The following is a 27,759-nucleotide window of genomic DNA, read 5'->3' as shown; positions in this document are numbered from 1 at the left end:
GTACACCCGTGTCACTGATGGGTCTCTATAGAGATTAAATTATAATATAAGCTGTCCCGAAGTTTCAAGTTTTAAAGCGTTTATTGTCATATTGTATGCACTCCGAAAATGAAATTTTCTCTTTGCTGACCACACTAGAATGGCAAGTCAGAAAATTATATAAAGAAAAATAATAAGAGAATAAACAAGTAATAAAGTATATGATAAACAAGTAATACATTATAAAAGACAAATACACTGTAAAAAAATGCAGCATGAAACTAAAACAACTTGTTTTGCAAGTAAATTCAACCTTCTATTTTGAGATTTGACTCAATAAAAGTTGACTTTAACTTATAAAAACAAGTTGAAATTGTTTAACTTAATTTGTTAAGTTAAAGTAACATAAAAATATATGTTGATTTGACAAAAATGCAGCATTTTTTTACTGTGTAGTAAGGGTTGTTATGTGATGTACATATTGAGTTATATAAATTAACCTGTAAAGTAACAGCAATGAGCAAGTGTGCAACTAATGAAAAGAAACGCTTTTTTAGTTCCTTTGTGTCAGATTTTGTTCTACAGTACATAATTTATTTGCCAACCCTCAGCAGTTTCTGCCATGATTTCTTATATTGTAAAAAAACCCTATAGTATATTACCATGTTTTACAAATTGAATCTAAATGAAAAAAATATGTTGCTTTTACCTCCTGACAAAATCATTCAGGGCAAATAAAAGAAAGAAATATGTCTATTTCATTTTTTATGATGACAGGAGCTGGATGAATGTTCTCTTTGTTGTAGTGACAGGCTGTCATTTGCCAAACATCCAAAATATAAACACTGACATCCTGAAAAGCCCACCGTAGGATTCTGTCTAACTGCAAAGAAAACCAGTCACTGCCGAACACATCCTATTAGAAAGACAGAAATACACCTTAGGTACAATATACATAATCATGTATGCACGTTTCTCTGTAAATGTGTTGGTTTAATATTATTAACTTTTTACCTTATAGCCGGTGTTTACGGTCTTGATTATAACGGTAGTGTCTGGTGCCCGTTGTAACAAATCTAGCACTGCTTTGCGGATCCTCAACACTCTGTGGGTGAAGAAATCCAGAGGAAATGTTGTGAAGTGTGGTCCCAGATTAAAGACAATAACTGTGTGAGATCCTCCAGTCAGTTCATCAATCTCATTACTGACGTAGTGCAGATTAGAAACTTCAGTTTTCCGAGAGCGCAGAGGAAGCCCATGAGACCTCCAGTGTAAGTCAATGTTGTTATCCACATCCACTGCTATAAGAGGCCCTGCATGATATTCAACATGCAGGTTCATCTGCTTCAAGGCTGCAGTGAGAAAAGCCAACAATGATGATCCCCAAATTTTGGTATGTATAGATGTCATTTGGTATCGACATATAAACTATGACTAAGTCTAATTATCTGATTAAGGTAAAATCTTACTGAACCAGTTAACATTCAATGCTTTTAATTCATATGGAGAAACTATCCATCTCACTTGGTACCCTTTTCAGCAAGAACTCAAACCACTGTCTCATGGTCGAGTCTCCCATCATGTAGATGTGTTTGTCTTTTAAACACTGTGTTGTTGTTTGGGTAGTAAAAGGACGGGTGCTACACACAAAAGACGTCCAAACATCATTCAGGTAAAACCCAGCTGGAACTGGTGTGTGCAAACCAGGACGACATTTCTGTGTTACATCTGCAAGAAAAAGTGAAATAGTGACTCCAAGTTAAAAGTGTAATTGTAATAGGTGCAGCGTTTTCATGATAATAAAATCTTAAAAATGCAGTATAAAGGAATAAAAAATGTCTATCCTGGGAGAGTCAAATTAATTACATCTAGAAATTGCTCTTTGTGAGTGTCATACAGTGGCATGCAAAAGCTTGGGGACCCCTGGTCAAAATGTATGTTAATGTGAACAGTTAAGCAAGTGGAAGATGAAATGATCTCCAAAAGGCAAGTTACAGAAATGCCAAGGAGGTGGCCTCTCGCAATACAAATTCAATGGAAATGGTTGGATTGGTCCCCCCCCCTCGGTGGGCGTTTTTCAAATTTGCAAAACAGCGCTCTGTCTCTATAGTTAGCACCTAGTAGCACCTTGCATAACAGTGCTCTGTCTCTATAGTTAGCACCTAGTAGCACCTGATGACCGTGCCGGTCCTAGATGCTGAGGGGCCCTAAGCAAACCTTTGTGAGGGGCCCCCTGTCAGTGCATTCATAAAACACATTTAATGTTGCTGCTTACTTAGTTGTAACTAACTGCATATTGTATTATCTTACAGCTGTATATTATTCCCATATGGACATTACTTTGACACTCACCTCTGACTGATAAATGAATACTTGCTGATTATAACATGAAACATGCATTTGCTGTAAAGCTGTTTTGATTTAAAATATGTTGTAAGAAGTACTAAAAATAGCAATGCTGACATCGCGGGCACGCGCGTCGAATTTCTGGGTCGAAGAATCAATCTGTTTCAGCCCACGCAGTACTTTTAAATGTGTATCATGCAATATCCACTTTTCGCCGCACGGTTGTAGTATGTTTTAACTAAATACGACAATAAATAGGTCAAGTCCGACCACCGGAAGCGTTTGATATTTTTAACTTTCAACTCGGAGGTGTTTTTAATTCACAGCAGCTGTTTAAACATTTGTGTCAGTTTCAACCGGGCGGTGTGCTTCCACTAAGCTCTGGTCTCTAATGAAAGGTAGATGGACCCAAATAAATATCTTTAATCTTGGTCCTGAAACATTGTAGTCTGAGTCTATGGTGGAGAAGGTATTTAAATAATCCGCGGAAATTTGGTAGTCACGTATCTATTAATAGACTTACAGTGAACGCTCTGTCAGAACGTCCACTGCAGGAATCGTTCTAAAAATCATGGTTACCATGGGTCTGATGCACATTCCAACTAAAGTTTGATGCCCATTCCAACTAAAACAGTAAATGTTTATATTTTATTTTGAAAGCACTAACAAAATTCTACCTTCTGTTAAAATTTCATGCAAATATCCGATAAAATGAGAAAGTTACAAGTAAAAACTTGTGAATAAGCAGCATTTCGGTCACACACATTCCATAGACATCCATATATAACTTTTTCCCCTGATTTCTAATATTAAAAATATCATAACTTTCTCAATACTCAACAGATTTTTACAATCCTTGTTTCTTTGCAAATGGGAATGTCTGCTCTGTCTAGTCATGTGATAAATTTAGAGTTTTGGGGTTTTTGAAAATTTTGTCATCATACCTACTAAAAATAAACCAGATCTGTTAGTCTCGCAGATCTCGCTCCCGGAAAGAGGACCTTGTAACACTGCTGTAAGAAACTTGGCAAGCTTTTTAAAATGAGGGATTTACATAAAGATTAACATTCACCACAATGTAACGTCCATACCGCCGCGCCACCAGAGGGAGCCCTCTCCGGAGTACTGACATGGCGCCGCCCTCTGCTTCTTTGATCATTTCCTGTTTTGCCTTACTTAAGCTTCAAGCTGGCCTAGGCCTAGCGCGAGGTATTGCCAGTTTTCCCTGCATACCAAGCGTTTATTCTGAGTTTTATTCTGATTGCCTGTTTATGACCTTTTCTCTGTTTCTCTGTTTATTGCCTTTGGATTACCCCTTGTATATTATTTGCCTGGATTGGACTGCCTTTTGATATTGACCTGTCTGCTAGTGATGCAAAGTCCGATTCATTTCCGCGAACCGGCTCTTTTCGGACAGTTCGGTTCATTGAACCGGTTCAAAAAGCCAATTCACCGGTTCCTGACGTCATCAAGAAATGACATCACTATGCATTTACTCAGAGCCGGCCCAGCCATTAAACGACACTTGCAACTGCAAAGGGCCTCGTGGCCAGCAGAGGGCCCCCTAAAGTCACTCAGCTAGTGGTTGAAAAAAATCATTCATCAAAAGTAACATAAAATAAATATAAATATTAATTATTTATTATTATGGCAATGTTAAAAAGGCTGTTACTTGTTATTATAGTTATTATGAAAGTTCGCTAAAAAGATCTCTTTCTTGCCGAGATTGATTGACACACAGCATCCAGCGCAGCAGCCAATCAGTGCCCGCGATCTATGTGCAGGTGAGCATCCCGCCCACAGAACGCAAGTTGAGTTGAGCCGGATTGCTGATACAGACGTGAACTTTTGCTGTTGCTTTAAGGACAATTTCTTTAATGTTATGTGTGTTTGTGCGTAAATGCGAAGTAAGTGGATCTTATTTGACTTCGGTAATGACCAAACCTGTGTTCTGTTTGACTTCTCTTTCTTATATTTGCCATCATAACGTGAATTGGTTTATTAAGCTTAATAATTCATATTTAAACGGTTTAACGTGGTAAATTAATTCTGTTACGCTTATATTTCACGTATGCCATTGTCATTTCTACATATTTATGTCATTAGTGTAATTGTATTGTTAAACGTCTGAATTTAAAGAGTAACTAAACCCTAATCCAACTTTTTTTAGTTACTGATCTGTAAGAATGATGGTTTATTAGTGCTGTTCATTGATTTTAGTATATTTTTTGACATTTGGATATAAAGTGTTTTAAGACTACAATATATGGTGTAAAAACGTCTGAGTGCTGCCCTCTTCAGGTTGAACGGTGGCTACTGCAGTTGAATTTTCCTATTGGATGTTGGGTCCAAAAAATGACTTGTGACGTAAGCAGGTTCAAGCTCACCACGCCCTTGTTACGATCTCACCACACACTTGGTACGAGCTTAGTTCGTCCCCTCTATCTCCGTTGGGATCTGCCCACTTTTCTTGCATTTTTTAAATATTGCCAGTGGGTGGAGTCGCGCTCTGACCAGGGGTTTAGTTACGCTTTAAAGTGTTTTATGTGTAAGAGTAAACAAACTCATGCGCATGGCATTTGCGTGGTACATGCCCAGACAGCGCACCGTTGTTAAACCACCTGCTAGCCTTTGCAAAAGTGTATAATGTCACTGTTCAGTTTTTAATATTTAAACTATAGCAATGCATATGACATACAGTAGCCAGCTTTGTTAGATTAATGTTATGAATGCAATGTTAATTGTTAATCTTCAATTATTAATATTATTTGCAAGTTAATTGTTATTATCCACAAACTTATCAGATTTAGCTCATCTCAAACAAGCCTATTAACTTTTGTTATGCTATTTACGTAAGGATAATATATAGTGAGGCGGTTGTTATAGCGAATGTTAGGTACTATTAACCTTGTTTGTAGTGTTTTAGATATTTTTGTTAATTTTGTTTATTTGAAAAATTTAAACATTTAAGTGTTATATTTATTATTTTATTTAAATGTTATTCTATTTACTCTATTTCACTTAAATTATATATAGGCTGTTGTTTGTGCCTCTTAAACTCTGGTGTCAATTAAAAATGTTTCTTTGATGGTCAGTGAAAATCACTTTATCAGTCTTTTTATTCAGCAAGTTCATCAGTGTGTGTTTGTTGCACTCCACTGCCATTCAGTTCAGTCAGTGGTATCCTATTTCTCAAATTAAGAACTCAAGGGGGCAGTTTCCCTGACAGGAATTAAACTAGTCCTAGACTAAAATAAAAGTAGGCTAAGAGCTGTCCAAATTGAAAAAAGCTTGCACTGACATATCTTGAAATGCACCATTGCCCTTTGTTTTGCCCCAAAATGCACACAAGTAATGTTTTTAGTAAGGCATGTTTGTTGAAATTAGTTATGTTTTTTAATTAAACTAAGGCCGAGTCCTGTCTTAAGATAATCCCTGTCGGGGACCACCCCAAGGTCTTTTATTGTCATTCTGTTGGCTACATGTTGCCACATAAGAATGAAATACGTACTCAGGACCAGCAGCGTAAAAAAGATCATTAACATACAGTATACATAGAATTAAAACATTATTTAATAGACACTTTTAAAAAAATAACATAGTAGATATAATATGTGCAGTATAGTCATAAGGTAGTCATTGCTTTTCTTTAGGCCTTACTTAAAACGGTCAAAGGGGCCCCCGACCAAATTTTGCTTAGGGCCCCCAAAGGTCTAGGGCCGGCTCTGCATTTACTGTATCAATGAAACATTTAAATAAAGTCGTTTGTATCAACACATTAAAACATAAAAAAAGTTGTTTTTGTGAAGGCATAGCTGATATATTGGCTTTCATTCACAAGAAGTTAGTAATGTTTGTGGTCGCAGTTTCAATCGGGGATGATGAATAATAAATGCCAGATACAACTGACCAGTTTTGACAAGCCTACAACTTGAATAAGATTCCTAAAAGACACTGATGCACAATTGCGGATGTGTACGTATAAATAATCAGGGATGCAAACACGGCGCTTTTCGGCGCCTCCCGCTTTTTTCACGTCAGTTTGGGTGACTTGTGTGACTCGTGCAGATCCGAAGAGTTTTTTTTTTGGGGGGGGGTCTGATGACAATGCCAACAATAGGTGACAAGTAAATAAGAAAATAAGCGAATCACAACACTGCGCGGCAAAACATCATGCACGCGAACCACTAGTGTGTTCGACTTCAAGCGGCAAAGCAGGAAATGACAGGAGGGTGAAGTCAAAGTTACCGCGAGAGCGAGTTGAAATTAGACTTCTCAGTATGGTTTCTCGAATCGCTCTCGCGGTACTTTGACGTCATCCGCCTGTCGTTTTTGTGGCGCCGCATTCGTGCTGCGTATCTAACAAATTTCTCCCCGAAACCTGAGTTTGCCGCAGCGCCTGTTCGACTAGCAACTGAAGACATCACTGGAGGTAAGGATCTTTTTGGTTTATAATGTTATATAATCTACTAGTCATGTAATTGATTAAACATTTCAGCTAGGCATAGTTCAATTGGGTAGGTAGTGTTTGTGTGTGTGTGTAACGTTTTAGCTTCATCAAATTCACCTGTAAATTGCAGTGTTTCCCACCAATGGACTTTACTAGAAGCGTTCCAGTATATCTGGCATTAAATTTAGTCTTATTTGTTCTGCCGTGATTATAACAACACTCTTTGATAATGATTTTTTGCGTGCAAGCACATCGTGTCTCTTCCATGGGCGTAGATTTTGGGTGGGACGCTAGGGACATGTCCCTAGCAATATTCAGGAAAGACTGAATTGTCCCTAGCAATAATTTTGACCAAACAATTAATCTGTATTTATATATAACCACTGATGTCCGTATTATTCTTGTGTTTTCTATTTTTTACTTATTATATTTTTTCAGGAATCATTTAAATGAGATTAGAAATCTTTCGGAATCCCGTTCTGTAAAAATGACGCTCTGTGTGGTACACAAACGGTTAACAGCTTTCGTTCTCTGCAATGCCCGCCTCCGTAGCTCACATCGCTAATATGATTGGCTTTGCATTTCTTTAGTCCCGCCTCTCTACTCACATTGCTAATATGATTGGATTAGCATTTCTTGAGTCCCGCCGCTCTAACTCACATCACTTTATGTCTTTACTCGCTACGTGTGATAGGATGGTTTCACTTTGTACAACGCGCCAAAGTTCACTCAACAAGACGCGCGTGATTATTCGGGCTACAGGTAAGTGAGGAAGAAAGTATTATTATACCCACTGTAACTGTTTCATGCACAAGGACAGTGTTTTCACCAATACACGACAATCCCATGTTAACCTGAGGAGTTGCAAACTTTTGTCAACCTTTTATAAATGGGGTGGCAAGGTTATTTAGGGGGTCCTTAATCCATGAAAGAAAATAACCTCAACATGGTAAAAACATGAATTCATGTCATGATTGCTGAATACTTTACATTACTGCACTGTGGTCATTACTTGCACAGATGTAGACATAATGTAAGGTTACATTTAAACTTAAAACTATTTTTTAAAACTATTTCACACTGATTAACTGTCTGTTAATGAAAAGAAGATTTAATGTGAACTACAGAAACGTTAATAAACGTTGTTCAGGAAACAGCATGATATACATACCAACTTCAACACTGGGATTTTTTTGGCAAACTTAAATTAAGAATTAAATATTAATTGCATATTCTTCATTGTTATACAGTAAATATGAATTCATATATGTTGTGATTTTCTTTTTTTTTGACAAAGACTTTAACAGTTACTGTTTATTAGGCTCTAGGACATAACGAATTGTTTATTATAGTACATTAAATTTGGGGTGGCAAGTCAGATGTCACTGAGTAAAGTGCATACTGAGTTGTCTTTTGTTTATTTCAAGTAAACGGTGATAAACAGTTTTTGCAATGCGACCACTTTATTTATGTCCCCACCAATGCCAGAATCAAACCTACGCCCTTGGTCTCTTCAGATGAGTTTGGTGCGACGTGAAGCGAGCTCACGTGTTTTTGAACTTGAGCAGAGTTGTATGCATTTCATGGAGGACCCGACACCCGTACAGTTTCGAATCTATATATTAAATTGGCATTCAGGTCCGGGTCGGTCCCAGTTCAATTACTGGTCCCGAGTCCGATTAACATTGTGTGTAACGTGCAGTTTAAAGTGCACCACCGGGAGTCTGATTAACATTGTGTGTAACGTGCAGTTTAAAGTGCGCCACCGGTTTCTATGGCGATAACAACTGAAAGTCACGACCACGCGCTGCACTTTATTTCTCCTATTTTTTTTAAATATAAAAGATGGTTCATTAATAATAATATCTAAATTTTGCACTGAACGAGCAAAGCTCAAGCTGACTCCCCTTACGAAAATTATAACCATGGTTTTATTGTGGTAAACGTGTAGTAACCATGTTTTTTTTTGGTGTATTGATTACTATCAGCAAAACCATGGTTTTACTGCACTGGTTTAAGTATGGTTTTTGAAAACCATGGTTTTGTGGTTACTATGGTTTTACTACAGTAACCATGTTTTTTTGGTTTTAACTGTAGTAAAACCATGGTTAATTTTCGTAAGGGTCAAGGTATAACTGTGAGATATAAGTGAACTATTTGCACTCCGTTATGATACAGTTTTGCAAAAAATTCAAATCTGTATTCATTTGCAGAATGAGGGAAATTGAGGAAAGTGAGGCACTTCTTGTGCAACAGATGGATAGAGGCTGTAAAAGCAGTTGGAAGTGGTCTTGGCTGAAACTTGAAACTACAATCCAGGTCCATGCAGTCAAACACACATTCATACTGTCTGACTTTTTTAAGAAAATTGAGAAAAAAGGTTGTGCTAAGTGCACTCTCTGTATGAAGGAAATTAACTACAGTAGCAGAGGAGTGCATGCCTTGTTTGCACACTGTCAAACATCCATACACACAAACAGAGTGACCTCAATCTTATCAACTCAAAGTGTGGCACAACTCCTCCGTAAGGAAGATCCTTTACCAGCTACTCAGAACCAGGCCTCAGCAGCAGAAAAGATCAGGGAATTACTAAAGCAAGAAGAAGTGCTATATATTTTGAGTTTGTTTAATAAAAATTAAATTGAATTTTCCAAATTAGTGTCGGCGTATTTTGATTTTTAAAGTTTCATTTTACTAAATATGCCTATGGAGTGGGCCGGGGATTGCAGGGGCCGGTGGCAATGTAAGTATCTGAATATTTGCCGTGGAGCGAGAGCTTCGATTATCTCTCTCTTTTTTGACCATACATGTGTTTGCATCCCTGAAATAATAAATAGACTTGTGTGTTAAACTCATTGGTCTTCCTTAAACAACTACAATATGATTTGCATGCACAATAAATCGTACCAAAACTAAAGCTTTTTAAAAAAACAAGCATATCAAGAAACTAATGAAAAAAGAAACTTCGCGCATCAGGCTCATTCCAATCCTCGGTGATTCACACGCAGTGTCAGCAACTCATCCGTCAGAATCGTCGGCAATCCTCGCCTCGGCAATCATCGACAAACTTTGTTTGGTTCTTTTTGAGTCCGACGTGCCATTTCGGCTGTGCGTCATGCGTCATCAACCCGGAACCTATGCCCAAAACTAAAGTTCGATTCAGTTCGATTTGTGAACCGGATCGTCCGGTTACTTCATGAGAACCGGCTCAAAAGAACGACTCGTTCAAGAACCTAACATCACTACTGCCTGCCTGTCTCTGTTTACCCACTTGCCTAACGTCTTGGATTTGTTTGCTAGATTGGTTTGTTTTAATAAACATCCGCAAAATGGATCCCGCTGTTTCTGCGTCCTCCTTACACACAAGCAATGTCTGCAAACTGGACTAAAGCAGAGATCAGGTAGCTCGTTACTCTCCACACTGAAGTGAGAATCATTCAGAAGCTTAAAAAAATAATAGCACATTATGTGCTTATATGAGCGTATAATAAACAAAAATGCCCGTGCATTATCGCAACAAGATATAGGGGTGGTTTCCTGGACAGGGATTATTTTAAGACAGGACTAGACCTTAGTTTAATTAAAAAACTAGTTTGAACAAACATACCTTACAAAAAACATTACTTGTGTGCATTTTTAGGCTAAACAAAGGGCACTGATGTATTTTAAGATATGTCAGTGCAAGTGGTTTTCAGTTTGGACAGCTCTTACATTAATTTTCTAATCCCTGTCTGGGAAACCACCCCATATTGTTCAGGTCTTCAAAACAGGGGAAGAGATGAGAAGGGTCTGCAAACTTGACTAAAGGGAGCTCATCAAATATCCACTTTGAAGCTGAGATTGTTCACCAGCATACTACAACAGCGCGTCACACGAGCCAATGCGAGGAGTGTTAGAGTTTCCATTGTGAGATACACACACACACACACACACACACACACACACACACACACACACACACAAACACACACTATATATATTTATATATATATATATATATATATATATATAAAACCATAGTAATCATGGTGAAGGTACAGTTTGGCCATCGTAAAAATGAACACAGGGTTAGTGTTTGGTTGGCTAGCAAGAGGTTTACTAGGTTGTGCAGTAAACAACTCAAAAGAAGAACTGCCTATCGTTGTCTGCACTCTTATTTGTGTTTTTGTAATCATTATAGTAGAAACACAACAAGGGACACACGTGATAAACTTATCAATGTTTGTTTACAGCCGCCGCCGCCATTACTTGGGTTCCGATGCAGCAAGATGGCCTCAGTCTGCTTTTGGGCTACCGAGAACTGTTGAATGCTCTCTGCCACATTGTCAAAAAGGCTGGTCTGGAAAACTGGAGCATTCAGGAAACTAATCTTGTCGACCTCCATCACTTCCGCGAGACACAGCCAGATGACGTTCCTGGACCACCAGGGTGGACATCGCACAACCAACAGCTTTTGTGGTGACTTGGTCACACAGAGATCAGAAAAGACTGCCGGGTTGTGAGCTCCCTCGTGCAGGTCTCTCAGAGCCTTAACTGATGAAACTGCAGCAACGCCATAGCGTGCAGGGGAGAAACTGCCTCCCCACAAGCCTGGTAAGCAGACCAGGGTCATGGGTTATGAGCCTGGCGTAGAGCTGACGGGAGGCTGCAGGCTCATGAGGGAAGGGTCGGCTGGTCCCTCAGTATACCAGCGCAACCCTTTAGCGGTTTGAGAGAGGTGAGGGGAGATGGCTGATGCGGTCGCTTCCAGGAGTAAAACAGGGTTTTCCACAACTGAGTCAGGTCATCATGCTCCTTGGGAAAGAAAGGCACAGGGTGTGAGGAGAGCACCCCCGAAGTACCAATCGTCATGGCGGGACGGTTCGGGTATGGGAAGTTGAGTCCACACCAAGCTGACTGCCGTCGAAGCGAGTATAGCCGCCATCTCGAGGTCTAACATGGGCTCCGCAACCCTACCCGAGGAAGGAGCAGATCCAAATCAGAAAATAGACGGCCCTACTCCGATGCTGCGGCAGACACAGAATCCTCGTAAGGACCGATAGAGAATGAGAGTGCCATAGAACACGCGCCACCTGTCTCCAACGGCACCTCTGTCTGTGGATCAGGGTGCTGAGAGCCACAGGTCGCACCAGAAGACCACTTCAGCATGGTTGTACAGAGATGGATATTTTGAGCTAGAACTTTACAAACGTACTCTGGGGACACCAAAGATGTATTTTAAATTTTTAAAAGTCTTACGAAATGTCCCCTTTCACTTGAATGTAAAAATAGTTAAAAAAAACATTCTAGACTGATTCCCACAACTGGGAAAAGGTGGACTCGCAATTCCTTTATGGTCAGACAATGAGTTTAGCTCAATCCCGAATAAACACATGAATTCTATTGTGACAGAATCAGTTAGACAGAATTTAACATAGACATTTGGTATTGATCCAGATAGGATGTGGACTCTTGAAGAGTGTAAGAAAGTTTTGGGGGCCTGTGTTAGAAAGAACAACATAAAAGGAGTTAACTACTGTTACAGAGAGTACTGTTTGGCTTTAGCTGCAGAGCAAACTGAGTGTATTGCAAAACTAGAGAAGAAAATTCAAGATTTGTATTCTCGTGCCATCTCCTAATGAGAAGATAGGCCATAACATAAACAACATAGGGTGGCCATTCGTGCCAGTTTCGCTGGACACGTCCCGAACATGTTTTCGGGTTTGTTCTCTGGAAGTTGCGTTGGTCGACCCCATACGTCATCAAGGTTTAATATTTCGGGTTTAATTTCAGAAAAGCAACCGTTACATTTCAAGGAAAGAATGAAACTACAATGAGTGTATGTCTTAAAAGAAATAAATCTTAATTTTCTAATGTATTTTAACTGAAATGTGAGAACCTCGATGACGTATGCGGTCAAGCAACGCAACTTCCGGAGAACGAACCCGAAAACATGTTTGGGACGTGTCCGGCGGAACTGGCACGAATGGCCACCCTAAAACAACAGTCAGATGTCAGTCCTGACTTATAATCTATTAGACAGGAACACAATGTTTGTAACTAAGCAGGTAATTCAGTTGAGGTGTGTGTAGCAAGGAAAAAGGCTCAGAGTGAAAATGTTGAAACTGCATTTTCTTCAATGTCAGTAGTCCAGCTACAAGAAGATCTAGCCCCAGAAACTATTGCTGGGAGTTTGCCATTAGGCCATGCTAATTTTTAAAGTCAGACTTGGTTACTGCAGCCCTCGGGCTCTATGCTGTAATTTGAAGATTGCTCCTGTAATTTGAAGAAGTCTCCTGGTCTTTCTTTAATAAAAGGTTTCCAACACACCCCATTTGGCAAGTATCACAGCTTTCAAATGGTTTTTGTAGCCAGCCAAGAGTCTTACAGTCCTTGTTTGAGGGATTTTTGCCCATTCTTCTTGTGAGATAGTCTTGCACGCACTGCTCTTTTAAGGTCTATCCACAGATTTTCTATAATGTTTAGGTCAGAAGACTTTCTTTTCAACTTTAGCTTTTTTAGACATGATGCTATGCTTCCTTCCAGAATTTGTTAGAATTTAATTTAATCTATTCTTCTCTCTACCCATGAAATGTTCTGTGTGACATTGGCTGCAATACAACCCCAAACTATGATCGATCTACCCCCATGCCTAGCAGTTGGACAGGTGTTCATTTCATGTAATTCTATGCCCTTTGTTCTCCAAACATACCTTATATTTATGCATTTGGCAGACGCTTTTATCCAAAGCTACTTTCAGTGCTTTAAGCTAAACATTTTATCAGTATTTGTGTTCCTGGGGTTTGAACCCATGGTTTTCTACGCTGCAAACACAATGGTCTACCACTGAGTTATACAGGAACCCATATTCTTACTCATTGTGACCAAAGAGTTCTATTTTAACCTCATCGGTCCACATGGCTTTTATCCACAATGCATCATGCATTCAGATGCTGATTTTTGTGATAAGGATGCAGGAGAGGTTTTATTGCAACATTCGGAAAGTCTAGGCAATGCAAACAGGGGTTCGACTTGCTTTTCTAGCAATCCTACGAGCAGTTCTCTTTGATATTTTTCTTTTGTTTTGACTGCCACTGTTCCTGTTAACTGCCATTTCTTAATTAGCCTACAATCCGAATTGAGGAAATCAGTACCTGAAAACACTTTACAATCTTCTTTCCTGACTTCCCCTTCTTTTTCAGTGTCAGTGCCAGGCAACTGCTTAGAGGCACACATGGTTGCTGATTGTTGGGACACTTAAAATATTGTTTCATGTTTAACTTCATGCCTTTTGGAGATCACTTCATCTTCCACTCGCTTAATTGTTCACATTAACAGAAATTTCTCAAACTTCCACATGCCACTATATTTAGGCAATAATATTTATCAAATAAAGCTTTATATAGTAATCACAAATGCATAGATATCCATTGGTCCATGCTTTATGTGGACTTTCTGACTCCAATAAATTTTTGGAATATCTTTATTTACATAAATTTGCCAAACACCTTATTCTACACTGTAAAAAAATCTGTAGAAATTGCGGCTGGGTTGCCGGTGATTTGCCGTATATTTGAATTTGTGTTATTTGCTGGCGACATTTTGTTCGAGGTTGAATGAACATTTAACATTTACAAGTTTTTGTCTTTACAGAGTAAAACTAAAATAACAGCATCAAACAAAACATTCTGGGAAACAAAATCTGAAGCAAAAAACAGAAAAAGGTTGATGATGATTTCTGCTTCCCAGAGTGCTTTGCATAAGGCTGTTATTGTATAGTTTTATTCTGTAAAGATAAAGACTTGTTAATTAAAATTTATTTAACTTTGAACAAACTCTTGACAGTAAATAACATAAATTTAAATCTACGGTAAATTACCGGCAACCCAGCTGCAGTTATAAAAAGGTATAAAAGGCTAACATACCAATTCTCACTGTTCCATTGAAAGGAAAAATCTTGATTGATGTTCTTTGTCCATTGATGCCTTTGTTGGTTTGCCTCCTTTTAAAAATAACATTACTGATTTTTCCAGTAGTCTTTAAACTATAAACTAGTTAATGATTTAAAAAACGCTATATAGGATGCACTTTCAATGCAAAAATGAAACTGAAGTTAAATTATTCTTACATAAACATTGCTTCTTTCGCAGTCAGACATTTGTTATACCCGCCCATAGAGTGATATACGCGAGCACTGCATGGCAAGGATTTGGGTCTCTGACAGCGCCATTCTTCTCCACTGTGAGAATCTTTGTAATCACAGCAACAATCTCCAGTCCCCATCCTCTCCAGTCCATTCTTGTCCCACTTCACATTACACTTCACTGTTTCTGTCAGCCTGGTCCCATTTGGTCCTGGTCCTTCAAAATATCCATTAAAGAAAACTCTGTCAGAGTCAGTGTCTCTGTGATGCTTGAGGACCTGCACGGCTTCACTGGAGTGGATCAGACGCACAGCCACCTGTGCCTCTCCAACCCACGGCAGGAGAAAACGCACAGAGTAGGAACCGTTGAGCAAATCCACCACCTCCCCAAACACACTGGCCTGTGACAGAAAAACATTTCTCATTCTCAAATTAATGTCCAGGAAAATCAGCTAAAGATAAGAACTCAGTAAACATCACTGATACAGCAGACATGTAAGAGATACCTTTTTGGGACTTTTGGATGAGAAAAGCTTTGCTTGAAAGAAATCCCCTCCATAACGTTTAGATTCATTATTAAAGTCCCTGGCATGGATAGTAACAAAAAGCTCCTCCCCTATTTGGTAGCTGTCTTTCAGGTTCTGAATGATGAAAGTGGAGTGATCTGGACTTGTACTCATAGACACATTTGTGATTGATCTGTCTGGTCCAGCCCAGTAAAGAGTTTGCTGTAAACTGGAGTAACTTTCTAAACTGATTCCAAATTCAGAGTAAAATGAACTTGAACTTGACTCTGAGTCTTCTGAACTGATTTCTAGCTGAACATCTGCAGGAGAGGTGGAGAAGTTTCTGGAATTGTAAAGTTTTGCAAAGTGTTGTGACAAAAAGCTGGTTGGAGGACGTTTCTCTTCTTTACTTCCCACGTAAGCCCATAGAACCTAAAGGTTAATAATTAAAAGTCAGAATGTTTAACCTGTTCTGTTTAAACATGAAAGCTCTCAGGGCTTTAATTCATCACACGTTTAATAATAAATAATAATTAACAGTGGGAAATTAAAACTACCAATTTGCACCCTGCATGTTTATTTAACACTTAAGAGATCCTTTAAAAACATTTTTTTTCTCAGTCTTTTAAAACTGCTTCTGACTAAAACATATATATTAAATATTAATTCAATTTTTAGAAAACTTTAACCCTTTATATGACAGTTGTTTACATTTTTTTAAGAACAAGTTTGATATTTTACACTTAAAGCCCTGTTTTCAGATTGTTTATGATGAAATAGAACGTTTTTGACTGAAATTTGGACATATGCAGCTGCCCCGAGAATTTTCGGGTGTTTCTTGTATCACCTCCCACCTCTATAATGGCTCTATAGGTGCACTGGAACAATCTTTTCTAAAATGCATTAAACTTTCATTTACAAAGACGTGAAACTCACCGAGTGGCCAGGAGTGTTTACTGATACCTGTATGCTCACACAAAAATCGCCGCAACAGATGCCCTCCAACAGGTTTTATCGTATTTTTTTCCAACTCATTGAATTGAATCCATTTCTTTAAGGCAAGTGGTTGCAATAATTTTTTTTAAGCTACATTTAAACAAAAAAGATTAGTAAAGTAAAATAAAATATAAAACTTTTGTTTAAATGTAGCTTAAATAAATTGACCACTTACCTTAAAAAATTTTATTAAATTCAATGAATCATTTTTTCAGTGTACAGTATTACTCCGCGCCGGGAACTTTGTTTCTATTCTTGCAATTGGCAAAGGCGGATTATCGCCACCAACTGGTCTGGAGTGTCTATTATTCAAGCTTTCAGCGGAAGAATGTACGGGTGTGAGGCGTTTGGAAAAATAGGTCCACGAGTTTACAATGAATGCTAAAACACCTGTTGGAAAGCATCTTTTGCAGCATTGAGCATACCAGTGAACACCCCTGACAACTCGATGAGTTTCACGTCTTTGTAAACAAAAGTTTAATACATTTTAGGAAGGATTGTTCCTGTGCACCTATATAGCCATTCACTAGTTCGCCTGCGCATTCAGTCTATTGAATGATGGTAAAATAAAATTTGGCTTGCTGTCCTCAGAGGGAGCTTGAGCCCCAAGTTCACAAACCCCCCATTGTAACACTGAGCAGAAAGAGAAATAGCCATAGGCAACATAACGGAGGAGAATTGGGGAGGAGGAGGGATGCCGGATGAATCGTCAGTGTAAGGCGTGGAGATTAACTCGCTTAAATAGGCTCTAAGGATGATAGACAGGACTGAATGTTTTAGGCTCCTCCCGAACCTACGTTTAGAACTTCATTTATAGAGGTGGGAGGTGATACAACAAATACCCTAAAATTCTCGGGGCAGCCGCATATGTCGAAATTTCAGTCAAAACCGTTCAATTTCACCATGAACATTCTGAAAACAGGCTTTAAGTGTAAAATACCGAACTTGTCTTTTAACAGAAAAGAACAACAAAAAAACTAAAAAGTATTAAACTACGATTTGATTATTATTATTAAAGGCGGAGTGCACAATGTTTACAAAAAACACTTTGCAAGAGCAGTAAGGGGCGTGTCTACTAACCGACATCCTTGCGAGGGTTGCGTATGTGTAGTGCGGGTCTATCAAAAGAAGGTCCAGATTCTATTGGGGTAGGGGCATGTTTGTTTTGGTGATTTCAAATATCAACATTGGCTTTCAAACATTGTGCACTCCGCCTTTAAAGTCCAAAATAACACCTTACCAAAAACTGCTCAAAAAATATCATACATCAATATTTTTCCACTTCAAATGAGACAATCTTTTAAAACTACTTCTGCCTGAAACATTCATATGAAATATTTATTACATTTTTGAAAAATGTAACGCTTATCGAACCACAGTGTTCGGCTGATGTTGTAAAACCTTTTGTTGGACATTGTAGCCCAGAAAATGCCCCATCCTAATTTCTCACTACAGAGGCTAAGGGCTGATTAATTTTTTATCTGTAAACACCGGCCAGAATGAGAAGCCCCACATGAGCCTGCAGTTTCTCTGTCTCAAGATCTCTCCAGTCTGTGATTGAGCATCTCCAATGCAAATTCGTCATGGCCCTAATATGCTGCAGGATTTCATGCATCAACATCAATGAAAAGCTTGAAGTCAGGTCCCTGTGGCGCGTCGGAGACCAGAAGATTTTTTTTCATTTTTAACATCCATCTTGCCATCACATCATCCAACCCGTCTCCGCTTTCACCCTCTGAAGATTCTGAATCAGACTCCTCCTCCGTGCCTTCTTCAGAATCCTTGGAGGAAGATGAGGAGCCATCCTCGCTGTCGGAGTGAATGATTATTTCTAGAACCTTATGGGGCGGTTTCCTGGACAGGGATTAGACTAGTCCTAGACTTAAATACTTTTAAGAGCTCTTCAAACTGAAAACAACTTGCATTTACATATTTTAAAACACATCAGTGCCCTTTGTTTTACCTCAAAATGCACACAGGTAATGTTTTTAGTAAGGCATGTTTGTTGAAACTATATTTCCTAATTAAACTAAGGCCTAGTCCTGGATTAACGTAATCCTGGTCCGGGAAACCACCCCTATGTGTGCTATAATGCCTTGGCATTTACAAAATGACTACTCCTTCCATACTGCTCATACCTATAGCCATAGCCAGAGGCGTCATGCCCATTCAAACTGATGGGATATTTGCCTCCTCGGTTTTTTGAGCCAAATGGATTTTTCATGCAACCTCAAAATCAAAGAAGCGTCCATTAATCTGTTACTTGTCTTCTAATCTGTTTAATATGCAAAATATTAATTCTGTGCTGCATCCTCACTTTTCAGAGATTTTTGCCATTTTGATAGTGTTTTGATTGTGTTACATTACTTTATTCTGGCGGCAGGTCCTGCAGTCAGCGCAGTCGCAGACTTCATCAGCATCTGAGCGCGCTCACGGGCTCTTTGCTGTTGCTACTGCATTTTGCTATCTGAGGAATTAAAATGTGTAAGAAATGCTCCCAACATTTCCAAACCCCAGTACGTTAATGTGCAGTTGACATGTGGAAAATGTATGGTTTAAAATGTGACCATCTCAACGTTACATTTGTAGAGATTTTTAGATTCATGTTGATACAATGCCAAAGTTTGCCAGAGTTCACGGAGGCGCGAAATTACACATGCTCACATATGAGGTAAAATTGATTCCTCTAATAATTTTATCTAAACATATTTTTTTAATCATTTCGAACATCAGCACTTCTATTTTTGCGTATTTTCTGAAAAACGACAAACCCAAACTAAAACGTCTGCAGCTCTTAAACGCTATGGTCTATATTCATAATTCTGGACTTGTTTGAAACTAGACACTTGATATATTGTTGCCCAATAGTCATAACAACTCAGAGTAGTAAAGAAACAGAGTAAAACAAGTATAAAATATACATTAAATGACTTCCGTTTTTTTTAAATAACATTCACTTAGCAAAAAGGGTATGAAAATGTCATGTAAGACACATGGGGACACCATATAGGTAAACTGAATGTCTGACCATGTTGTGATTCAAATTTGAGAATGATACTCCAAAAAAAATTTTGTTTCTGTGAGCTTTTATTTCAAAAAAGCCCAGGCGTCCTTTCAGAAAAAGTGCACCTGGAAACTCCAAATAGACACATGATAACAAAATGACATGATAATCAAAAGAGAATGAGTCAGGACTACATACTAAATGATGTATATCAATTCAGAATTTTCTGCCCACCAAAGCACATAGCAAACTATTTCAGAAAAAAACATTTGCACATTTTAACAAAAATTACTTGTTATTTTGAATGTGTTCGCTCATGAAGGGACTCCAGATTCCAGTCCTCATCTGTGTCAGCTGAAGGCTTATTTTACATCACAAGAAACACACACACACACACACGCGCACACACACACACACACACACGCACACACACGCGCACGCACGCACACACACACACACACACACACACACACACACACACACACACACACACACACACACACACACACACAAATGACATGAATTATATTTATAATACAAATGTCTTATGTTTGCCAAATAGCTTATGTTTATAATGCTCAGCATTGCTGGTAATACTCATATTTTTCCCCACATATCTGATTTTCTTGTTTTTAGTTTGTATATTCTATGATTCAGTTAGCCATACATATGCATTTACATAACATGTCATAGACAAATGAACCCATGTAAAACTTGTGTCTTCGTCATCTCCACTGTTATTTTTATAATCCAAAACAGCTAACATGAAACAAAAGCTATAACTATATAATGTACATAAGACAAACTTACTGACAAACTTCTGTCGGAGTGCAGTGTACCGGCTTCTCTCCGTGACCGCAACGCATCTCTGTCTTTTTGCACCTCGATCGATGGTGCAATCAATCACCTTCTCCAAAAACACTCCGAACACAAAGATCATCTGCAGTCGACGATCCACAATGGAGATGTTTATAATCTAACCTCTGGAGGAAACGGATCCCTTCTCAGCGACTTGGTGAGCTAATGTTATTAGCAACAGCGCGCTATGTTATTGTTTCCTTTGGCCACGTCTGCGTCATCTGGAACTGCACAGATTTGCGTTGAAGTACCTTTTACTGACGTAAAGCAAATCCTTGTAATCGTTTCATGATTGGTTACTACACCTGCCCATCAAAACTTTGCTGGCTATGCATTGGCTGGCTTCGCTTTGGCGTAATCTACACTGTAAAAAGAATCCTGTGAAAAATACAGTAACTTGCTGGCAGCAATTAGCTAGTAAGTTGCTGTATTTCATTTCACAGTATTCTTACTGTAAATGTAATTGCAGTAAAATTAAAATTACTGTAAACTCTTTTAAAGTAATAATCACAGTACTGTATTTCATAACTACTACTGTAATAGGGATTACTGCATTTATTTTGTGTACTGTAAAATGAAGACACTGTTTGTCACAAAAATGCCATTTATTTTATCACTTTAAATTACAAAAATTCATAAATTAAAAATAGCATAGCATACATTTTTTGTGTTACATTTTTTCTGTGAACATCTCAAAACTTTTCTGAACATATACATTTTTTTAATTATGTTAACATTTTTCTGTGAATGTTTCATTTAATTTCAACACTTTTCTGAACATACAAAAACACTTTTTTTCTGAACACACAAAACAATCAATATTTATTAAAAAGTTTCTGGTAAATTACAAATGCATAAAAGTTAAATGATTTACATTTACAGCAGGATTTCAAACCTGAATATTGTTTTTCTCCAAGACCTTTTTTTTTTCAGAAATAGTATTCTTTTAAATCTGGACATGAACTAGTTGACTTCCTGGGCTGGACTCTACCCTGTAATGAAAGAAATTGACTATTAATGTAAAAGCAAGACAGACAGGTTGATGACATATACATAAAAGTTTACTTCGCAGTGATTTACTTTTAAATAAACAATTTTTATTTTTTTATATGCTCTGTTGGTGGTTTGTGGAGTTTACAGTTAGTGATACAACAGTGAAATTTATGGTAAATATTTGTTAATTTGTGAATGGAAAAGTATTGTTTCACTCGACGCGCCAAACACATATTTTGAAATGACGAACCACACACATGATGGGCTACATACATGTTGTGACAAACGCCCTCGAAAAAAGAAGTCACCGGCTGCCACTGTATTAGACTAGCTGTGCTGCTTTTCTACCTTTTGCATGGCGAGTTAAATTAAACGTTTGATATTTAACAATAGCACAACAGTTCATTTAAAAAAAACACTTTAAGAAGTATTTTACTAATCGGGTAGTTGGTTAAAGAATGAGTACTCAAATATTTGTTCCCATTCTTAGTCAAAACTATATAAAAAACAGTGCTTACCTCTGGATAAATCCCAATGTAGTGGCTGCCTCATACATAGTATGACGCAAAAAGGCTAGAGCAGAAGTGAAATCACAACCGTCACTCAATTGGAGGAGAACTCTGCCCTCGATGGAAAGCATCCATTTTTTGCCCTCAGATTGGACTCTCCTAAAAAATATTAAATAAAAGTTGACATTGCACAGTATTCAATCTAATATGGTTTACTATTTTACATAAGCAAAATTAATTGAAAACACTAGCCCTACATAACTACCTCTTTCTTTCCTATTAGATCAATAACCACTAGAGAATTTTGGAATATACGTGCAAGATGACATAAAACTTTGTTCACACAGTGACTTGATACAAATACGCTTTATAGATGAAGTAACCCCTAAAATTGGCATCTATTATGTTGAGTGCTGGGATCATACCGAGCATGATGAGCCTTGGAGTGCTTAGCATGGAAATCTGGGCCTCAGCATCTGCTTACTGTAGGTGGAAGTTTCCTGTAACACAAAATAAACAAACAAAAAAATAACTTTTAGAAATCACAAGTACAATATTCATAAGAGTAAAAGTGTGTCAATACTGTACAAAAATAACTTGCATCAACCAAGAGAAAAACAGCTTCTTCCTGTTGCATGGTTTCTGTGCACTTTAACATGTTTGATATATTAATTTATACAACAGTTCTTTCTGGTTCTCGAATCTGATTGGCTAAGAGCTATGCGATATTCTACTGATAACGGCACAGTAACCGCTTCACCTTTCGTATCATTCCGCCACCTAGTGAATGGAGATCCTTTAAACAGCCTCATCTCTGAATGGAAAAACTGCACGCAAACACGGACAAACACAGACGCGCCGTCTCATTAGTTCACTAGCTCGTTAGGGTTGCTGCGGTGACAGAATTTTCCCACCGGTTAATCAGCACGTGACAAATCCGATGATACCGATATCACCGTGTGGGAGGGGCTTATAAATGCTCATGCAGACGTGCGCATTTTACTTTCACTTTTGAATCCCGCAACTGTTTAAATGCAGCGCTTGCATACGCCCGGCCCAATAAATATTATGACAAAAACGAGTAAGACCATTCAGTTGTAAGTGTTTGCTCTCTCTAACGAAACTAAATGATTTAATTACAAGAAAAATATCAAAACGTTGGTGAAAGAGGGTGTCGCGGTGGGCAAGTGATCTAAAGGGTGAGAGGCTGAAGCACCAGTAATCACCGTTTCACAGACTATCGCGACAAGCCTATAGCTCGTAAATCAGTCTGTGAATCCCAATCGGAAGCGACTATTCCGTCAAAGATCAGCGACTTCCATGTAATGGGACCCTCAGTGTATGTAGATAAAAAGTCTCGTTCTAAGTTAATAAACACATAACGGTTCATTATGAAAGGTCTTTATACACCCCTGATCATATAGTTTTGTATATTATTTTGCATTTCTGTCAAGAGATCCTTCTAAAAATTACACACTGCACCTTTAATGGAAGTTATGTCTTGTCACATCGTGTGGACTTGGAAAGAGGAATGTAAACTATTTTTTTCTGAAGCAATATCTCTTATCAGAACGCGAAAACACAGTGGAACTGCAGGTAAGCACCGCAGCTTTTAAATGTGGACATTGATCATTTATTTTATCGTGACGTGACTATTAAAACATGTTATGAGATATTGCCACTGATATATTTAAAAGCAGCATGCAAAAACATCTCTCTGACACTGATAAATAACCGTTTTATATAGTACTGACAAGAACAAGGTGTAATAATAATCGAGTGCTCGTATCGCGTTAAGAATAAATGGGAAAGCATAGTAACATTGTAAAAATATAGTTTTATTAACTTTCACCTCGCGCCAAAACAATAACAAACACAAAAGACACTAAATATGAATAAGAAAACGATTAATAGTTTCATTATGACACCAAATACTGCTGATTTGATCTCATTTTGACGATCATAAACAAACAAGGCCAACATGAGAGCCAGTAAATATCTGTCAGAAATGAAGCCCAGAGAGGGCGGTGGTCAGCGGGGCGAGTGAACACTGATGTCCGCTCATGCTTTGGTTCTCATTCGTACCGAATCTCACTAAGCAAACGTTCAAACAGGCGCTATCTTTACCAATCGACTGCAGATTTAAATATAATACATATACATTCTCGACTGAACTAGTCCTAAAACTACACTTTGTGACCAAGAAACGGTAAAACAAACGTGAAATTATGAAAAATTTGTGTTATGCTTTCTTTCGAATCGGCCCGCTCCGTTTCCTCAGGCAGCAACGTAAGCGAGCAAGACAAAAAACCGTGAGATTTAAACGAATATCGCGCCAATAAATACAAAAATACACACTTTTAAATTAATTTTGGTTCACAATGCTAACGCTATAATTAAATTAAAGACTGGATAAGTCTTACCTCATATCTCCTCAGCTGCGTTTTCTTTCAGCTCGAGAGACTGGTTTCAGCCTGCGGAGGTCGCACTCGCATACGTCATCAACCCTGGTTTATTTAAGTTACCTAAGCATTAGATTCGCAAGTCATAAGCATATTAAACAATTTACTATTAACTAAGAATAACAGTCAACTTTATAATTGTTAATATTCTGAAACAAGCATTGAGACACGGCCAATTACTATTATTATTAAATTATTATCCTTCTCTAAACTAATGACGTTATAAAATGTTGCCAAACTAGAAAATATATCGAAATCATGCAGAATTATATATTTGTGGTAATAAAATTACAAAATGCACACACAAGACGGTGAAGTGTGCTGCTCATTCTCTCTCAGTGCACTCTTAAAGTTGAACAAACAGACTTTACAAGAGTAAACTTTGGAATTAAATTAGCAAATTTACCTTTCTGAAGTAAAAATTCAGATGAAAGTGTGGAATCTCTGGCTTTCCTTGGCTGAAGAAAAAAATCCTTTAGAAATTGCTGTATTGTGATTCACAGGAAAAATATTTTTACTGTAGAATTTACTCGCCGTTGAAAAAAGACCATGATGCTTTGCAGATCTACAGCAACATGCTGTATACAAGTTCTACAGTAAGCATTTGCTCATTTTACAGTAATAATGCTGTGAAAACTACAGAAATTTGTTACAGTGTAGTCAAAAGCCTATGGTGCGCTGAATGACATCTGGCTTATCCAATATGCGCTTCCAGGACATTTTAAGTTGTCAAACCTTATCTGATTGGACAAAACAGAAAAATAGGGCGGATATTTATCGGAACAGTCTAACGAAGCAGGAGAAGATGCATTTTCAATGATAAGAATCAATATTTGATAGAAAAAAAAGCATGATTGATCATACTAACCATAAGCACGCATATAAGCAAAGGAGGATCTTAAGTGATTTTTCCCCATTTTTCGTTGTTTTGGATTAAAATGTGGGATGCATTTGGAAAAGTGGACCCTTACGTTGCAATGTACGCTGAAGTGTTTTTGGATTTGTCCGAAATTATCAGAACCATATAGCAAGAAATGTGAGTACCGTAACAAAAGATTTTTTGTTTTTGTTTTGGCCTCTTATTGTTTTTATTACTGAATTAGTTTATAAAGCAGAATTTGGCCTTCAAATAGAGAAGACTTTGGATATGTTGAATATGCCACCATGCCCCACTCACCGACTCCACTCCGACAATCACCCCCACCCCCTTACCCTCAGACACACTTTTTTACACACACACACCATTTTTCAACATCAAAGGTTTATCTTTTCAGGACCAATACATCCCGCAGAAAACTTTTAAATATTGATGCATGCACTGAATGGTTAAAAGTAGCGCCACCTGGTTGACAAGTATAAAAATCAAAACTTCAAGGCCAGTAGGACAAAATGATATCTTGACATGAAGGTATTCATTAGTTTATGTTAAAATAAATGGGGAGGGGGGGTCAAAAATGGTAGATATAACGGCCCTAGGATCACATGTTTTGTTTTTGCGTAGCTTAGTCATTTTAAACTAATTTAAAAAACTGAAACCAAAATTAAAAAAATTATGAAAAATTATTAACCTCTGCCAAGATGGTTTAAAATAAAAATCAGAATGGCACAAAATGTCAATAGGGTTTAAAACAAATAAGCAATGAACTGATTACACTGATTGAGATGCAACATCTGACATTTAGACAACTCATTTCTAGACTCACCAGAAATCCTGTAAGTCCAAGGCACAGGCCAGTAAACAACATCTTTAAACATGGTCTCTCCCTTTGAACTGGGAAATGAAAAATTGTAACTAACAAAAATTGTATTTGTTACAATATTTCAAAATAATTACAAACTGGTTTAAAATAAAGAAAACATTCAATAAATGTGCAACTTTAAGAATAGAATAGGACAGGGCCATAACATTTTGATTATGGGTTTAAAATCACATAGTTACAAAAATTAATTGTAAAATTGAGAGGATTACATAGGTTATACAATGCTTACAGGATGCCAAAGCAAGTTGTTTCAGGAATTAAAACAGAAGTTGAGGATTTAAGAAAATACTTTAAAATATTTTTTTACACGTAGCCATACCACAATAAAAATAAATCTGCCACACAGCATTATCATTTGCATCTGGTTAGCAGCAGCATCAATTTAAGTATTTTGAATAACTTACCGTATAATCCGCGTGTTTCAACGATCATTTTGTTACCTGAAGCCATGTGTGAAGTTACTTCAATGACATTTATTCATTAGTGATTATCAATGACATTGAAATCTACGTCATCATGACAAACAGGTTATTCAAAATGCAAGCGAAACGTGTGACAGCAGGTCAGGTATAAAAGGTATAAAAATAAACCACAAAACAAACAAAAAATGATTTATCTGTCTGGCCCAGCCCAGTAGAGAGTCTGCTGTAATTTGGAGTAATTATCTAAACTAATTCCAAATATCTGACCATAATCATAATTGTGACCCCGTCTCTGAAAATCCGGCAAAAGTTTCAAAATCTAATTCTGAGAGCATCAAAGCTTGATTTAAATCATTAATTTCAACATAATTGTAATATTTGACATGACATTATTACTCAATATTAAAGAAATCAAGCTAATATTTTTTCAAAACCTTTTTTAGATTATGATAATGTCATGTAGTAAATCTAAAAAAAAATGACCAACGATGAATGAAATGGGAAATTTATAATTTTATAAAACTATCATGCAAATCATGTTTTTATTGTGATTTTACCTTTTAGTTTATAGTTCCTTAAAAAATCTTTAAAGTCTTACATTTGATTTGAAAACCTCAAGATACACTGAATGTTTTTTGAGAAGGTGGCCAAGGAAGCAGTATACTTGAATATTGGAAATACATAAGATATTTATAAATATTTCAACTTTGAACTGTGGATGTGTCCGAAACCACATACTTTCATACTATATAGTAGACAAAAAGCAGTAGGTGAACTAATACAGTAGTATGTCCGAATCCTCAGTTTACATAAAAGGCTAGGCGAGAATTACCGTGATTTTTTTACTATTTCTCATGAGATTCTGAGATACGTATACTTAGCTTGCATCCGAAACTGCCTACTTACCTACTATATAGTATGAGAAAACAATGCGTCAACAAAGTAGTATGTCCTAGAATACTTAGTTGCCTATTCATAAAATGAGTAGGTGAGAAATTCCTGGATGCCCTACTGCGTTTGTCCAGATTCTGAAGCAAGCATCAATGAATACTTCTATACCAGCTTTCCCAGGATGCTACAGAAAAGCAAAGCAATTGACCGGACCCCAGCAACTCGAGTGATTTAAAATGTAAGCAGCTTTTACAAACGCTGTTCCTTCTGTTCAAGTCACATTAGTTGAACAACTGAACAGTAAACTGTAAATTGTTAAAGTTGTGAAGACGGTCTAATACAGTATATTTGTGATTTTGCTTTAAAACACATATTTATAGCTAACTTGCGAGCTCCATTAAGCTCATATAAAAATGCAACTAAGTGATCACATAAACTTACAGAACCTAGTGTTGCTGTTT

The 27,759-nt window shown here is 37.5% G+C and overlaps 1 protein-coding gene and 1 long non-coding RNA gene across 2 annotated transcripts; both read right to left on the bottom strand.

Moving 5' to 3' along the window:
- Positions 1-341: 341 nt before the first annotated feature.
- LOC129438874 (NXPE family member 3-like) lies at positions 342-26,434 on the bottom strand. Its single transcript, XM_073863121.1, has 8 exons — positions 26,390-26,434; positions 25,929-25,996; positions 15,404-15,835; positions 14,883-15,298; positions 14,680-14,756; positions 1,504-1,707; positions 994-1,331; positions 342-895 (listed from the first exon to the last, which is right to left on the bottom strand). The coding sequence occupies exons 1-8, from the start codon at positions 26,415-26,417 to the stop codon at positions 701-703; spliced, it is 1,758 nt and encodes a 585-aa protein (XP_073719222.1). The 5' UTR covers positions 26,418-26,434; the 3' UTR covers positions 342-700.
- LOC129438252 (uncharacterized) lies at positions 20,848-24,670 on the bottom strand. Its single transcript, XR_008642488.2, has 5 exons — positions 24,632-24,670; positions 24,187-24,270; positions 22,189-22,263; positions 21,773-21,922; positions 20,848-21,253 (listed from the first exon to the last, which is right to left on the bottom strand). It is a non-coding gene; the product is annotated as an uncharacterized lncRNA (long non-coding RNA).
- Positions 26,435-27,759: the final 1,325 nt, after the last annotated feature.

Source organism: Misgurnus anguillicaudatus, chromosome 24, assembly GCF_027580225.2.
Source record: "Misgurnus anguillicaudatus chromosome 24, ASM2758022v2, whole genome shotgun sequence".
Lineage (NCBI taxonomy): Eukaryota > Metazoa > Chordata > Actinopteri > Cypriniformes > Cobitidae > Misgurnus > Misgurnus anguillicaudatus.
The sequence above is the reverse complement of the archived record's forward strand: the minus strand, read 5'-3'. Positions and strand labels throughout refer to the sequence as shown.

What these genes read in the sequence shown, in the direction of transcription:
- LOC129438874 (XM_073863121.1), bottom strand. Translation starts at nt 26,417, where the DNA reads ATGATCGTTGAAACACGCGGATTATACG. An exon ending in GCGAAAGAAGCAATGTTTAT is followed by an intron (nt 14,757 to 14,882) that starts GTAAGAATAATT and finishes TATTTTTAAAAG; the next exon opens with GAGGCAAACCAACAAAGGCA. An exon ending in CCGTAAACACCGGCTATAAG is followed by an intron (nt 896 to 993) that starts GTAAAAAGTTAA and finishes TCTTTCTAATAG; the next exon opens with GATGTGTTCGGCAGTGACTG.